Source organism: Cylas formicarius, unplaced genomic scaffold (assembly GCF_029955315.1).
Source record: "Cylas formicarius isolate icCylForm1 unplaced genomic scaffold, icCylForm1.1 PGA_scaffold_6__28_contigs__length_40554024, whole genome shotgun sequence".
Lineage (NCBI taxonomy): Eukaryota > Metazoa > Arthropoda > Insecta > Coleoptera > Brentidae > Cylas > Cylas formicarius.
In genome coordinates, this window is record NW_026844347.1 from 8,404,384 (window position 1) to 8,422,640 (window position 18,257).

At 33.9% G+C, this 18,257-nt stretch overlaps 1 protein-coding gene across 1 annotated transcript; it reads right to left on the bottom strand.

Moving 5' to 3' along the window:
- Positions 1–1,179: 1,179 nt before the first annotated feature.
- Positions 1,180–16,585, bottom strand: LOC132703888 (retinol dehydrogenase 13-like). The gene is made up of 4 exons (XM_060673403.1): positions 16,341–16,585; positions 4,065–4,388; positions 3,192–3,517; positions 1,180–1,514 (listed from the first exon to the last, which is right to left on the bottom strand). Exons 1-4 carry the CDS (start codon positions 16,468–16,470, stop codon positions 1,320–1,322), a joined length of 975 nt encoding a protein of 324 aa, XP_060529386.1. The 5' UTR covers positions 16,471–16,585; the 3' UTR covers positions 1,180–1,319.
- Between the last annotated feature and the right edge of the window lie 1,672 nt (positions 16,586–18,257).

Consider the following 18,257-nt stretch of genomic DNA (forward strand, 5'->3'; position numbering starts at 1 on the left):
GTTACTATAGTAAGACGTCCAACAAATACCAACATTTCGGTTACTTTTTTTTATCTATGACTGGGATCTTATGATTTACTCCGTAAATCCATTATAAACCTTAAAGCACTTCTTCATATTTTATAGTTACTGTGAAACCTGAAGAATGTTACGAAACTAGTGACAGACTTCCTCATGTAGAAGAAGGCCGCCGCTACGTTTTCGAGGCGATGATGTTTAATAATTGTTTTCTTTTAGACATGCTAAGAAAAATTGGTAGAAAATTAAATATAGTTGCAGCTTTTATAGAAAATGTGCTTAGGGTAGGAGGCCGAAACTCTGGACCTGGACTCTCATGTGCTTGCAACAATTTTAAAAAGCATTTTTAGTTCAATTCTAAAGATATAAAATAAAATAAAAATAATTGGTTTAACATTTGTACATACTTTTCAATTGATTCTATTAGTTTCATCCCTCTTAACTTTTATTGCAAGAACTACACTGGTATTAGACACATAGGTGTGTTACCAAAGTTTACAAGGTTTGTTACTTCAAGGCCCATATAAAAGTATAGGTTTGTAAAAAGCGAACCTTACTTTTCTGTGGTGGCCATATTTTTTTGTTGAATTGATTCTGCATTTTAATTAAATTCTGTTATAAAGTGCTCAATATGAGGGCGTTTACGTTTTAGAGAATGTAAAATATAAAATTTGAATTTGAATATCGTTTGATCTTAGAAGAATTATTCGCAAGTGACTTCAGTAAGAATTAAATCGGTAAATAAAGTAGAAAAATGATCAACAAAAAGACAAGAATCCCTATTAATAGTCGTTTTCTTCTATTATAAAATTTGCCCCAAGTCTCTATCACGTCGGTGGTGTCTTAATTATTATATTCTGGTATTCTGGTAGTAAAAGCGAACTAATTGTTTCTCTCTCATTTTTTTTTAGAACGGTCATAATCAAGTGACACATTATTTTAAAAATGATGTAGCTATCTCATCGTCCTTGTGCTAATTTTTAGCTATGTCTGTCAGTGCTATTTTTTAGCTATGTCTGTCAAGAGATAAGGCCGGGAGCCATTTTTAGTGGGACACTCGGTACAAATGAAATCACTTTTCGCGGAATTTTAGTTGATAGTTTCCTCGGAGTCAATTTTAAGATTGATTCTGGTTTTCGGCAATAACTGACACAATCTTGTGTAATTTACAAAAAAAATCTGGTTTTACAACAGCAATGTACAGTATTTCCAAAACTAACCAAACATAGAATAAATCGATTGTTTGTAAAAGTAAAAAAAAAAGAAAATATCATTTATTAATGAAAAAGGAAAATACTATGTTAACACTTTACTTCGCTCGGTTCAAGTTTCGTGTACTTGACCGAATTCCGCCATATTTTTTGGCACGTGTCTTCTGATCGCAATTGCAAAGGCTGAAACACCGCCCGTCCTTCCTGAAAGAAAGCTCCCGTTACCTTTTCAACTTCGTCGGCTTGTGCTAAATAAACTGCGGTCTGTGCCCCTTCTTCCGTGCTCTATAAGATAAAAACAATTTTCGTTTAATTTTTATTTTATATACTATATATTCTATATTAATCGTTAATATGATATTAATTTTTATATTAGTTTTAATGCACCCCTCTAATGTCAAAGACTCTTCTTCCAATTTTCGTCAAAGTTTTCCGTCATTTCAGAAATGCCAGCTGTCAAAATAAATCAGAACCATTTTTATTATACAGTGCGAATCCAGAGAAATGGGACAAACTTAACCGGGTGCTTCCTTGTGTAAAATAAATGGTAGTTTGTTATATAAACGTTGGGTCAAACGCCAACTATTTGGAAAATATCGCGCTACAAATGTAGCTACAAAATAATCTTTATCTTAAAAACGAAAAGAGAAAGAATAAAGAATAGAGATATTACGGAAGTGTTATTATTACAAAAATATAATTTCTACAATTTTTTTATTTTTTTATTAGAATTTTAGACTACGCCAATCGTTTAACTAATTTCTCTCCAGCAAAATTTTCACAAAACAATTTGAAAATAGAAAAATAGAATGTCAAACAGGCAAATAGTTGTATTTTGTACCAACATTTACCAATTACATTCTACTCATAACAATATAACAATATAGCACGAAGAAAGGTTAGCAAACCTTCTTTTAAAAGTCCCTATTCGCTTCGAATATGGACGAATATTTTTCCCTTAGGTAACTTAATACTCGTTGACAGCCTTCCATAAAAGCCTAGCGAGGACTGGTTATATTTTTGTACTGCTGCATTTTTGCTACTATGATCCTTCACCAATCTGCGCCTCATCAAAATAAAACACTTTTTCTCCTCTCTTCGGTACTGCTTTATACTTCTCGAAAGTTTTAATAAGAAGCAATAGTATATTATGCAACACGTGCAGTAAACGGCATTTGACTCAAAAAAGTTTACCGAAGGTGTTGCATATTATACTGTTTCTATGACCGATAGTTTTTGGGTGCATTTTCGCAAAACAACAAACAAATGGAAAATGAAACGGACGTGGTAAAGTGACGATTCCCGCACGTTAGATCGTGTGTAGTTAGGCATTTTACAGTAAAATTGTGTCTCTCTCCACCAAAGACTTTTTTCTCTTCCTTCTGTAAAATACCTAATTACCCACCGATCTAGCGTGCGGGAAGCGTCACTTTACTATGTCAGTTTCGTTTCCTATAAATCCGAGCCACTTCGGTCATTTCCGGGATTTTACCGCACAGATTTGGGAGCAATCGGCTGTTTTCGCAGATATTTCCCATGCTTTTAATTTTGACGTTTGTCAATTCTGACGGACATGCCAATGAATGTATTCGTGTTGTTTTGCGAAAATGTACCCAGCAACTAGTGATCGTAAAAAAAGTATAGATGCAACACGTTCGGTAAACTTTTTAAGTCACTCGTTTATTAAACAATCGCTCCTCTCATGTCAAATAAACTCGTGAGTCAAATGCCGTTTGCAGCACTTGTTGCATAATATACTATTTTATCCCAAATCTGTGCCGTTTCATAACATAACCTTTAAATATTGGTTGAACTGTTAAAAATGACATTTGGAAACGTCAAATAAATTGACGAATATCCCGTGTATCGGCAAGAACTTTATGGAGAAATTCATCAACTGTTTCATGAATTAATCGTGAGTTTAAAAGTAGTATTACAACATTTTGAAAAATCGAGGTTTACCTTTCCGTAAGTCCAAGTGAATAACCCCATAAAAACTGGAAGCCAACGGCTCTCCTCCCTAAGAGCCCGGAAGAATATTTTCGATCTCACACCACCCGGATGAAACGCGTTTGCAGTCACTCCGGTTCCTTTAAGCTTGACGGCGAACGTCTTCGCGGCAGCGGCTTGGCAAAGTTTGGAATACCCGTACGCGCTCTCCTTTATCGCATTCCATAACGAGTCGTCTGAGCCTTGTAGGTTCATATCTTCTACATTGAGGTTTGTTATGTAAGCGATAATTGAGCTGGTAAAAATGATTCTGCTCGGTTTAGATTTCTTCAGAAGGTCTAAAACAAAATGAATATTGGTTGTGGTAACGGCTGTTCTTTTTATTTTTTAATTAATATTCATTCATGACATAATATACAAAAAATACAAATTAACATTAATACCAAGTTTAAAATCTCACACAGCCTTCAAATCTAAATTTATTCTCAAAAATTCTTTGAACTAGACATGGTTGAAGACATCATTAAAATGCTAATGCTATTCTAGTTTACCTATAGATATAATAAAAGTATATTATACAACAAGTCGGGTAAAGGGCATTTGAGTCACGAGATTTGTCACGAGCGAAGCACAGCGGAACGACTGCCGAGATATATGGTGGAAATATTAGATAGAATTGGCAGTATGCAACCAGTTCTACATTTTGCTCAGTATTGGAGCTATTGCGATTTATTGCCTTTGGGATATTGAAAACTGTTGCCTGTATCGGCAATTAAATAAGTATACATTTACTGAGTGGTATGCAATTTCTATGTCACACTGTATATTAATGCTAATTTAACCATAACTAATCAGCACGTTTTAAATATCGGAAAGATATCTTACCAAGAAGTAGATGCGTCAACAGGAAATGACTAAAATAATTTACTTGCATCGTTCTGTGGAGACCATCTTGGGTATACGTCTTCACTGTGGATGCGATACCGGCATTGTTTATGAGTATGTCTAGTCGTGGCTCGTTGTCTATTATATGCTGGGCGAATTCCCGAACTAACGTGAAAGATTGGTTATCTAGCTTCATGCCAATTACATTGGGATTGTGGGTTTCTTTGGCAACATCTCTCGCAGCTTCAGTGTAATTAACAACGTCGGCTATAATTATGCGGCATCCTTTGGAAGCTAGATCTAGTGCTATTTGGTAACCGATTCCTGTGAAAATACAATTAGAAATGGGTATAAGGGATCAAAATTACAGAATTCAAATTCAGCATATTAAAGTGCAACAAGTCTTTATAGTTGAGACGACATTTTGGAGAAGTTTTTAGATGGTACCTATTAGTACCTATATCTCGGCAATTTTATGATAAAATTGTACATTGGGTTTCATAATTCTATTCCTAAAATGTTCTCGATCAGAAATTTTTAAACTTTTTTATATAAACCGATCTTATAGGGTGGGCCTTATTATTTACCAACGACCATGAGTTATACTCCAATAAACTTAAAGTACAAATATAGCAGCCATTATGACCAAATTATATCTACCATAGTAAAGTTATGAATGCTAGAAATACTACAAATTTTATGCTATTTAGTAAATAAATCAGTTTCGCACAGTTTCTCTAAGCTGTTTGAAATGGTGATATGTTCCAGTTTGAATTTATTAACAAGCGACCGTCCTTGAAAAATTGATAAATTAGCACCTTAATTTTACAATTTATTAAAGTAATTATCTAATAATTTGAGAAAAAAACATAGCTGTAGATTTATTATTATTATTAATATTTTGCCGTATATATTGTTTTTCTTCTTTTTATAGGAAAATATAGAAAATTATTTCATTCTTTGCGTACTCGTATTTTGAAAGTTCCACTTCGTAATTGATTGATTTTGAACACTTACGAGGGCAGCGCCAAAATTTCCCGGCCTGAATATGAAAGAAACAAAGTGGAGTAACATTTTTTTATTATTTTTCAATATAATCCCTGTTAACTTCAATACACTTATTAGATCTCTTTATTAACAACTCTTTAAAAAATATTATTTTGGTTTGTCTGCAAAATGAGCTATAACAACCTCTTTTAACTCAACTTCGTCGTTAAACCGCCGTCCACATAAGTCCTTTTTCAAATATCCAAACAAATAATAGTCACTGGGGGCCATATCTGGATTATAGGGAGGATGATCTATCTGTTGGAACCCACTCTCTAAAATGGCAGCTTGTGCATCACCAGCAGTATGGACAAGTGCATTATCGTGCAAAAGACGCACGCCTCTGGTAAGTTTCCTCGACGTTTTACGCGTAAGCAGTCTCGCAATTTATGTTATAATGTTGCGTAATATTTACCATGGACAGTGGTATTAGTTTTCTTTAAAATCTATCAAAAGAATTCCTTCACAATCCCAAAAGATCGTGGCCATCACCATTTTTGTTGACTGGCAGACTCTGAATTTTCTTGGAGGTGCTTCACCCTTACGACGCCACTCCATTGATTCCTTTTTCGATAGAGGGTCATAATAGAGAACCATAGTTTCATCTCCCGTCACAATAGTTTCTATCACAGGCTTCGGTTCCGACCCACAGAGTTCCAAAAAAGACCGCGCACACTCGACACGGCGTTGTTTTTGAATAGCCGAAAGGTTTTTAGGAACTCATCTTGCACTAACCTTATGCATACCTAAATGATCATGCAGGAATCGACGAATACTTGTATCAGAAAGCTTAGTAATTTCTGAGATTTCCTTGACCTTTAAACGTCGATCACTCAATACCACCCCTTCCACAATCGCAACAATATCTTCCGTTATGGCCTCCACCAGTCGACCAGCTCTTGAATAAGGAGAACTATGGCCGTACACACACCATCCCGCATTTCTTTAATAACTTTAAGTGCTAACCCTTCTCTTGTCAAAAACTTTATGACTGCTCTATACTCAGCTTGCGTTATTTGCTACATTTTTTCAGACACGTCCTATTTCAAATGCTGTCAACTATTTGACGCAAAACTTCATTTTTTTTTTCCGCAGCCTACTAAGATATATATATTTAAAAGAAGACAACGTTTTATCTGCTGCATCTACATATGTCAGGCCGGGAAATTTTGGCGCTAACCTCGTAAGCCTCCGCTTGTTATGATTTTGGGATTAGAGCAGTTTACTGATTGTGTCATGGTGTGTCATACAGTTATAAAAATATTGAGAGGGGTATTGCACATGCGCGAGTTATATGTTGATAAAGTGTAGACGTAGACTAAACAAAATGCAATTTCGCCGAATCGGTTGCTGATAAGTGCATCATTATGTGCAAGCTCAGGTGCCTCGTTTCTCGCCGGATTAAAAGTTAGTTGCTTCTTAACTTCAGGGCGCTCACGTTGTAAATTCGCATGAATTGTCGGTTCCAAAGTTGTACTTTAAGAAATAAAGTCAAATTTTTTAAAAACTGTTTTCACCGATTCCACCACGAAACTGGCGCAGTCGGTAGGATTCGCTAAACGGACATTTCGTACGTTTCGTTTCATCGATTAATTGGCGAATCCGAACATTCGGAAAAGTCGGTGACAGTTTTTCCGGAGTGAAAAGTTGGAGAAGTGCTAACATCGCCGAAACTAACAAAAAACTTCGTGGGAACCGCCGGGGCACCTCGAACCACATTTTCAAGGGACCTGGACAACGATTAGGATAGGAAGTCCTGGGTACAATCACACATCGTTGGTACCTATAGGCAGTAGCAATTAAGAGAAGACATGAAACTCGAATTAGTTCAGTAAGTGCTCAATTCCTTTTATTCTTTCCATTTTGTTGTTTAAGAAAGTTTTCCTGTTAAAACTCATAATAAAAAAAAAAAATCTATTTTTGGAACTAATAGTTTATGTCTGAAACCGATATCGAAGGTTTAGCAGATTGGTTCGCACAGATTAATTTTGAACCTACTAGGGATCCTGAACAAACTCAAAATATCCTAATTATTATCAAGATTCATTAACTCTTGCGATAATTTTGTAAGGGCTTTCCAAAATGTAACGGTACCTAATGATCCTATAAATAGTTGTATCTTCGATACGATTCTAAGTAAATTGCGTGATCGTGCTGCCGATTTAATATGCTGTAGAAGTGAACTAATAAGATGGGCACAAGTAAAAGAGGCTTTAAACGTAACGTTTAGCGATCAAAGATCAACTGATTGTTTAATTCATGATTTGCTTTCGTTAAAACCTTTTAAAAATGAACCACCCGTACAATTTGGCATGAGAATACAAGATGCTAGGAGTTTATTATTTGCAAAATTAAATTCTGAAATACAGGATGCAAATGAAAAATTAATAAAAATAAATCATTACGACCAATTCGCTCTAAAAACATTTATAAACGGTTTACCTTATAACATGCAGTTAGTTGTAAGATTACGAGATCCTAATACTTTGGAACAAGCTCTCGCTTTTGTCAGAGAGGAGGAAAATTTCTTGTACCTTAAAATGGGTCAAAATGCTAATCTAATAACACCTACATATAAACCACAAACTCGTATAAACCCTATATTCCAAAAGGATGACGTAAATATTAAACCAGTTCAATTTCCTTCAACAAACTTTCGTGCACCATTTGTGTCACAATTCCCGAAAATTCAAAGTAACTGGACGCCGCCTCCAAATAATTATCCGACAAGACCATTAGTTAATCCTCCACAAAGCTTTCAACGGTTCGCAAGACCAATATTTTCGCAACCTTCATATCCTAGACCAATGACTTGGTATCCAAATAATAAATTCCCTACACAACAACACCCTCATTTCGCAAATCAACGTACAAGTGCGATACTGCGTAATCAAAATATGAGAAATAATACTCAAACAAATCCAATAAAAGACCGCCCTGAACCCATGGATATTAGTTCTGGAAATTCTCGAATCCAACCAAAACCAAACTTTGTCTCCCAAGAATTATTTAACCAACAAATTGAAAATACTGTTGAAAAAAATAATAAAATAAATGATATTTCAATAGAAACACCATCTTGTTCATATCCGACTGAGAACGATATCTATCCCGAATACGAATTTAATTTTGACTATCCGAGTGACACACAAGAATTCGAATATACAGATTGTACAGTTTATCCATTTGACTATAACATAGATTCGGAATTGTGTAACGCCGAAAATAACCAACTAAATTTTCACACAACTCCCAATCAAATAGAACAACCCTAATACAACTTAATAATTATAGAACAGATCTTCCATATATTTATATACCAGAAATTGATGGATATTTTCTAATCGATACAGGAAGTTCTCGATCTCTAATGGACCCAGATCTTGCAAAAAGATATTTTCAAAATTTCATCTTTGAGGAAGATTTTTATATCCAAACTGCTCACGCACTTTCACATCATAATAAAGTAATTCAAATTCCGACTTTCAAAATTTTTAACACCAATAAAAATGTAAAATTCCACTTATTTAAGTTTTCTGATAAATATGATGGTTTAATCGGATCTGATCTATTAAAACAGTTAAATGCAAATATTGATTTTAATCTTAAACAATTAATAACCCAAACTACAAGAATACCAATAATATATGAAGAATCTGATATACCTCAGGTTAGACAAAATCTAAATAATTTAAATCAATGCTGGACTAATTTCAATTATTCTTTAATAGTAGCCGGTAGAATTCAACAGATTGTAAAGATACCTGTTACACTTCAGGAAGGTATAGGCATTTTGGATTATGTAAATTTTGGAAATAAGGTAGAAATGCCAAAGGCTTTAGTCAATGTGAAAAATTATTTTGCTTATGTTTGCTTAACAAATTCAAACGAAAATCCCGTTGAAATTAAACTTTTTGAACCCTTAGACATCGAAACTGTAAATTGTTCAGAAATTAATTTTATTGAAAAAATGGACGTAGATGACTATCCGCTAGAAAAAACGCAGGATGACCTATTGAAATCGAATTTAAAGAATCTACGATTGGAACATTGTAATAAAGAGGAAAAGAAGGCAATTAGAAATCTTTGTTTTGAATTCCGTGATATTTTCTATGGCGAAGATATCCCCTTAAGCTTTACAAACCAAATTTGTCATAAAATAAATACTACCGATGAAACACCAATATTCACGAAAAGTTATAGATTCCCCGAAATTCATAAGCAAGAAGTAAAATCTCAAATAACTAAAATGTTAAGCCAAGGTATCATTCAGAATTCAACATCTCCCTGGTCCAGTCCAATATGGATTGTTCCAAAAAAGCTCGACGCATCAGGAAAACGTAAGTGGAGATTAGTAATTGATTTTAGAAAGTTAAATGAGAAAACAGTAGACGATCGATACCCGTTACCAAATATAACCGATATCCTAGATAAGTTAGGAAAATCAAATTATTTCTCAACAATAGACCTTGCATCAGGGTATCATCAAATAGAGGTTGATAAGAAAGACATTCCCAAAACTGCTTTTTCTACTCACGGTGGGCATTACGAATTTAAAAGAATGCCATTTGGGCTGAAAAATGCTCCCGCAACCTTTCAAAGAGTTATGGATAATATCTTGAGAGGATTACAGAATGAGATTTGCCTTGTATACTTAGACGATATTATAATCTTTTCCGTTTCTCTAGAAGAACATATGTTAAGACTACGACAAATTTTCGAAAGACTTAGACAATCTAATTTTAAAATTCAAATTGATAAATCCGAATTCCTACGTAAAGAAGTACAATATCTTGGACATACAATTACACGTGACGGAGTACGACCAAACCCTGAAAAGATAAATGCCGTTAAAAACTTTCCACTTCCAAAAACTCAAAAAGATATAAAAAGTTTTCTTGGCCTTCTTGGATATTATAGACGTTTTATTAATAATTTCGCTAATGTTACTAAACCCTTAACGGCATGTTTAAAGAAAAACGCTAAAGTTATACATTCCCGTGATTTCCTACAATCTTTTCAAATGTGCAAGGAACTACTAATAAACGCCCCCATCCTACAATATCCGGATTTTGAAAAAACCTTTATACTGACTACCGACGCAAGTAATGTTGCTATTGGAGCAGTGTTGTCCCAAGGAAATATTCCTTATGACAAACCAGTGGCGTATGCTTCACGCACTTTAAACGATAGTGAATCCCGCTATTCCACTACCGAAAAGGAACTTCTCGCGATTGTATGGGCTTGTAAACATTTTCGGCCGTACCTTTACGGAAGAAAATTTAAAATTTATACCGACCATCGCCCCCTGGTGTGGTTGTTCAACCTTAAAGAGCCTAATAGTAAATTGGTACGATGGCGATTGCGTTTAGAAGAGTTTGATTATGAAATCATTTATAAAAAGGGTAAATATAATAATAACGCGGATGCTTTGTCTCGTATTCAATTAAATGCCCTCGAAACTGAAAGCATCGTTAATCAACCGGGTGATGTAAATGAAGATATTGTCGAATTTCTCAGATCCTTATGTGAGAAACCATTAGAAGATGGTCCAACCCCTTCTACTAGTGAAAACATCCCAAATGATGATCTAACCAATACTAACCCTCCTGATAGCCAAATAACACCACATTCCGATAGTAATTCTGATTCAGTAAATAATGGTATACCCATATTAGATGAAATTATTAATAATAAGCCATTCCAAATAATTATTTCCCCTAACATTCATAAAAAATTAGATATAACAAAAAATGACTTTGGAAAATTAAAAATTTTAGAAATTAAAATCCCAAAAAAGACGATAACTTAATATTTGAATTTTTAAAAGATTATACATCTATAGATCGTACATTTCACCTTTACTTCCAAGATGACTCTCAGTATTTAAATTTTTCAAATATCTACAGAAAATTCTTTTATGTCAAAGGACTAAAATTAATTAGGTGTACCAAAATGGTAAACACAGTTAAAGAAAAAACAATCAAATTATGATTATAAAATTCCAACACGAAGGAAAATGTAACCATCGAGGTATTAATGAAACAATTGAACAGTTACGTAGAAACTATTATTGGCCAACAATGAAACAGGACGTTTCAAATTATATAAATTCCTGTGAGGTCTGCCAAACCGCAAAATATGCAAGAAAAAAACCATACTCTCCATTAGCACTAACCGAGACACCTAATAAACCTTTTCAAATTCTACATATAGACGTTTTCAAATTTGATGGACAAAATTATGTTACAATCTTTGATAAATTTTCAAAAATGGGACAAGCTTTTCAATTAAAATCAAAATCTGCGATTGAAGTATGTAACAATCTCATTAAATATTTTTCATTTTATGGATTACCTGAAAAAATAGTAATGGATAATGGAAAGGAATTTAATAATGAAACTGTGAAAGAATTGCTAAAAGTACATAAAATAAATATCCACTTCACAACCCCTATGCACCATGAAGGTAATTCGCCTGTCGAACGCTTTCATTCAACTCTATTAGAGCATCTAAGAATATTACGTTCAAAGTATAAAAATGATACCAATATAATAGAATATGCCCTCATTGCATATAACAGTTCCATACATTCAACCACCAAATACACACCCTTCGAACTAATATTAGGACACACAGCGTCTCGAGATCCGAACGAACTTATTGAAAGTACATTTTATGCAGATTATGTCGATAACCACAAAAATAAACTAAAAAGTATCTATCAAAAGGTAAATGAGACAAATGAACAGACAAAACAAAAAATAATTAATAAACATAACATCAAAGGACCTACTCAAATTCAATTTAAATTAGGTCCGACAGTGTTTAAATGTAACGAGAAACGAAATAAAAAGGAAAATAAATTTTCTGGCCCATTCGAAATAATAGAAATTCTTGAAAATAATAAAGTGAAAGTAAAAAACAAAAAGAATAATAAAATCATTGTTCTTCATGTTAAAGAATTAAGAATACCCGTTTCTGTTACAGAATCGTGTTCTTAGTTGCTGTAATCGGAACATCTATCTTTCAACCAATCGAAAACAACCCCGGACTTTTCCCTTATAAAGTTGGAATCGCACAAAACCAGGTGAATACATGGACATCTATCCAAATGTTTGATTTAGCAACTATTAGTAAGGAGTTTACTACTCTAAAGACATCTACAAATAATTTAAAACAAGCATTTGAACAATATGAAAATAGTGCGGGCTATAAAAACGAATTTCAAAATTCTCTTCAGATATTGGCTACACTCGAAGAGAAAATACAATCACAATTTTTGCAAATTGACCCACCGTTGATGAAATCAAATAAGAAAAAACGTGGACTTATAAATGGGTTAGGCTCATTTATAAAATTAATAACAGGAAACCTAGATAGTGAAGATGCTGAACGTTACGACAACCTTCTAAAAACGCTCTCCGAAAACCAGAACGGAATAAAATCTATTCTTGAAGACCAAACATCAATTCTAGAAAACTCGATTCAAAAATTCAATAATACAACAAATTTGCTGGCGCACAATCAAGTAATTATCCAAAGCCGAATTATGCAAATTGAACAAAATATTAAACAAACTAAAATCACTATGGTAGAAAATTTCCACCTATTGCTGATACAAACTGTCTTATTTCAAATAATTACAGAATATCAAATGATTGATAATATTTTGGAAAACCTAGGAAACGCAATAACTTTTGCAAAGTTGAATATTCTTCATAATTCTATTGTAGAACCTATAGATTTACTAAAAGAATTAAATATTATTAAAAAATATTTAAATAAAAATCATAAATTAATCTGTGAACCAGAATTGGAAAATCTATTATTCTTCGAAAAGTTGGCAATAGTGAAAAGTTATTTTAAACCCGATAAACTGATTTTTATTATAGAAATTCCAATTACCGAAAAGGAAAGCTATTCTTACTTTCAACTATTCCCACTTCCAGTAAAAAATCTAAAAACCTATCAATCGATATTTCCACCTACGAAATTCCTTGTTCTAAATGAGCATAAATACATACTGATTAATGATCCATGCTACGAGATAACTGAATCCGAATTTTTGTGTAAAAATAATAATCCGATAAATATCGACGTCAGTTCACCCTGTGAAGTACAGTTATTGAAATATAAAAGGAACGTGACCAATTGTAATATGATTAACGTTTCCTTGAAGAATGTTAAACTACAAAAACTGTCAGGAAGACATTTTCTATTAATTGTCCCAACAGAATTAATCGCTGAGCAAAAATGTGGAGAAGAGAAAGAATATATCCCGCTTGAAGGACCCTATATAGTGGAACTTACCCCAGATTGTGAAGTAAAACTGGACCAAATTACTTTAAGAATTTATCAACAATCTAAACTGAAACTTAAACCAATTCAACTCCCAAATCTTAATTATTTAACACCTATAAGTAATCATGAAGAAAATAATTTGCAACCACTAGTATTGGATACAATTCCACTGGATGACTTAAAAACTATTGGAACTGCATTGGAAACACAAAAAAATAAAATTAACAAAATTAAAGAAAACGTAATAAATGTAAAAGGATTAAGTATCTGGACATTACTCCTTTATATTGGTTTGTTCCTGATACTGATATACTTCGTTTGGATAATGGTACACCGATGGAAAAATAGGTCTAATCCTGAAGAAACTACAGAAGTAGAAGAGTATGCTGTTTAACTCATACCCTTCTAGAAGGGTAGTTCCTAAGGGGGGAGAAGTTATATGTTGATAAAGTGTAGACGTAGACTAAACAAAATGCAATTTCGCCGAATCGGTTGCTGATAAGTGCATCATTATGTGCAAGCTCTGGTGCCTCGTTTCTCGCCGGATTAAAAGTTAGTTGCTTCTTAACTTCAGGGCGCTCACGTTGTAAATTCGCATGAATTGTCGGTTCCAAAGTTGTACTTTAAGAAATAAAGTCAAATTTTTTAAAAACTGTTTTCACCGATTCCACCACGAAACTCGCGAGTTAATTCCAAATTCCATTTCAACCAATATGATCAGTCATTTTAAATTCTGGTATAAGTCAATTAGACTTTGCGGCATTTAACAATAAAAATTATAGTTGGTATTTGAATAAGAACGTTTTATTCACCAAAACAATGTACAATCATTTAAACGAAATATAAATGAGTGCACAACGGTTCGGCATTTTATTTTGCGTGACAAATAGGAGGGACGTTCAGACTACAGTAATGCCCTCAAACAGTGTAGTTAAATCTGCCCTAGTAGAGGTCAATTTCGTCTAGCGACGACGGATCTTAAATCTTAAAAACATTCTGAGAAAATTTTATCCAGATACAATTACAAACAATTAGCAATATTTTTGAGTTTTCAATAGATGATAAATTTGTGTATATAGAATATCATTATTCCAAATGTAGGATGTGTTAAGTTTTTTTTTTTGTCTAAACGAACGGTGAGCAGGCCATCAGCGAGGTGACATGGTTCGCATCTGACACTAAAAAAATATCCTGAGTACCAAAGATTATTAAGATTCATAAAGCAAACTTAATATTACTTAATATCACCAGACATCACAGATAACAGATATATCTTGCATAAAATCTGGAACTGAGTTTAGATTGGTACTAAGGGCAGGACACACATAGTACCTATTTCAATCACTAGTGCTGATTATTCCGATCGTGCAATGGATACTAAGGACAGAGACACGCGACAGTGCAATAAACAACAGGTCATAATATACTGAAGGGCAGAGACACGCATCAGTATATTGGTACCAAGGGCAGAGACACGTATAGCACCTCTTTCAATTTCTAGTGCTGATTATTCCGATCGTGCAATGGATACTAAGGGCAGAGACACGCGAAGTATCCTGTCGCAAATAACCAGACCGGCACTGAAGGGCAGAGACACGCGACAGTGCAATAACAACAATATTTTGAAGGGCAGAGACACTCGACAGTAGCCCCGACTTTCAACAAGCAAAGGAACAACGTTTAAAATAGTTCAAAGAGAGAACACACTAATATTTAACCAAATTCCTTGGGTATATTTTATAAATTAAAAATGAAACCGATCAATAAATAAATCATTTGGTTAGTTTTTTTTGGTATTTTCGCCATCATGAAATGCAACTACTGTACTCGTGAGAACATTCAATTTTAAGGCTTCGCAATTTCACGTAACGCAAACACACCCCGCAACAGTCGAATGCACGGTTAACCGAGAAACGTCGAAAAGATATTTCTTAAAATGTTACTGCACCCCAAAACTATGTTTATTTTAAATGAAGCCCTTCTACTAATCGATATTCTGACAGAGCGAGGGGCGAGAAATGTGTTTTTTTTAAAGAAAACATCTGGCTCACATCTGGTTGCTTATTGCGTCGTACGTACTAAAATTTTAGAGGGTAGCTTAAAAATATATGCGTCTTACACAAATTTTAATGTTTATATCTTCATCACTTCATCATGTGGTTAAATCTGGCCGTGATTTATAGGATTATGTTACTGGTACAAACACAAAATAAAAGCGATTCCAGAATAAAACAAAAGCCTGTAACATTTTCAAATAATAAACAAGGCAAGGTCTGGGAATCGCTGTTTAGAAACAAAATACTAATCAAAGATGACTCAAAGTACAGGTTAGTACGTGAAACTAAACGCCATAGCAGTTATCAGAGTAGCACATACAAATAGCAGACCAAACCATGATCAAAGTCTATAAACTATTACAATTAATAAAAAATAAGTAGAATGCTTTGAATAGTCAATAGAGAAGAAGTATATAATAATAGAAATTAACTTAAACATTAACTAAATTAGACTGGGATCCTGAGTTTTGTAGAAAACCTTTATCTTTGTCTTGAATAATTCTTAGTCAGGTTCTGGATTTCCGTGGTAAGTTTATGATACAGACGTAACAAATAAAGAGTTCATAGTTCATACTGCAAGTCGAAGTCTGAGTGGTCTCCCTTTTCAGCTAATTTTCGGTAAAATATGTGGCGGAAAAGAAAATTTTGATTGGAATCTGTTTGAAATCAACAAGAAAAAGCTCCTATGCGAATCAGACGAAAGAAAATTTTATCATGTACCACAAGGGTAATCTTGATTTAATTTTACTATTTTTCAATTTGTTTACAACAGCGTCACATGACGCTACGTAAACGCTCCTACTTCAAATAAAGCTCGCAGATTTCGTCAAATGACCAATTTCTCTATAAGATTACGACATATATATACCTGAACCTCCGCCAGTCACAATTGCGGTTTTTCCAACCATGCACACTTTGCTGCGGCAGTAGAAACAAACAATTTTGTTTAGGCTGATAAATATTACGATCAGTACGACTATCGCAAAAATGCACCCCATTCCGCAGCAATATGGCACCGGAATAAGAGTGAATTTTTTTCACCAAACAAAACGAATTTACTTGGCACAATTGGTTTAATCGAATTTTAATTGACGAACGAGTACATATAAAACATACGTGTTTTATTACGACAGCAATTTCAATGCATTTTTTTAATTGAGTAGAGTTTTCCTTGACATTCCGTTGTCCGTGTTCATTGTTAAATGTGTATGTAAAACATGTAGAATATTATACCTAGTGACTTCCTTAATATAAAAAATATACATTTAGTACTAGCAGTTGTACAGGGTGTGCAAATGCTATTGGGCTCAAGTTTCCTTCGAAAAAATTTTAAATTTCTAATTCTGATCAAGAAGCAAGTGATTATTTCCTTACTGAAAATGTATTGGAAGGTAGGGCAATAGAACCTCATTGCGAATGCAAAATGCGAATACTTAAGCCACTTTATTAAATTACCAGTAAACTGTCAAATAGAAATTAATGAAGAAAAATTCTTCAACGATGTGAAAATCCAGTTCGGAAAACCAATATTTTTACCAAAAATCCAATTGACAGAAATGAAAGCAATGAAAGCAATGAAAGTCCTCCCATGGAACCAGTGGAAGAAGAAACGAATACGTTCCAAATAATTGTTATTGTTTTTGGAATAATTATGGTCCTAATTTTAGTTTTCATCATCAAGAAGCTCTTATTCGGATGGGTACGAGAATTGAAGAAAATCGCATCCAAAGAGGAAACCTGCCAGGGAGAAAATCTTGAAGCTTTTTCGAAAAAACCTCCGTTATTTTCGAAAGTTTGGATCAATTTATGGGTTTTGACTATTGTTTTCCATTACCTAAACACACATTCACAAAAAGGAAAGGATTAAATTTTAACAGACTTATGGCTTATGTTAAAAGTTGTAACTAGTTATATGTCCCAAACTGCAGACGAAGCCCAAAGCAAAGCGAAGATAACGCATCGCTGACACCGCATTAAAAACCTTATTTATTCGATTGTAATATTGTGAAATACGCTCTTAATTATTCCAACCTTTGTAACGGCCAGTTCGAATAAAACTTTATTTCGCTTTCCGTGTAATAAATGTTTTAAAAAACGCTCTCCCGAATTTTGAACATTTAAGTGGCGCAGTCGGAACGGATTTTCTAAGTGCAGTAGTGGTGGACAATTAACCAGAATCTTCTGGGAGTTTTTTGGACACCCGCTACGTGGATTTTTAAATCCTTCAGCACGCAGAACCAGCAGCATGGGAAGCAGAACGACGGTCTACGAAGTTACAACCCGCATGTGACGAGTTGGAAAATTGAGCCTGAAAGGATTTCCTTTTGCCCCTCCGAAACCTCTGTATAAGGTCACTTGAACGGATAGTTTAGGGCTCGCATTGCACGCGATTAGGTTAAGAAAACAAGAAAAGAAAAAAGAAAACAAATCAAATCAAATCGTAAATAAGCGATTCTGAAATCGAAAACCTCGAAAAACAATTCAATTCAATTTTAAAGTTTGGGAACAAAACACAAAAAAGAGTCAAAACAATGACCCAAAAAGGAAACTCAGGTAATATGAGTAGTGCGGAACCTAGATTTAATTGGAATCTTTTTAAATGTAAAGTAGATAACATAAAACCATATAACGGAAATAACGACACGCTAAACAAATTTATTGCTAAGTGCGAAAGATTAATAAATTCCTACGTTAGTTTAGGAGATGCGGAACTAAATAGCCATATCTTCGATTGTATCGTAGACAAACTAGTAGGGAAAGCAGAGTTAATGGTAGGAAACCGATC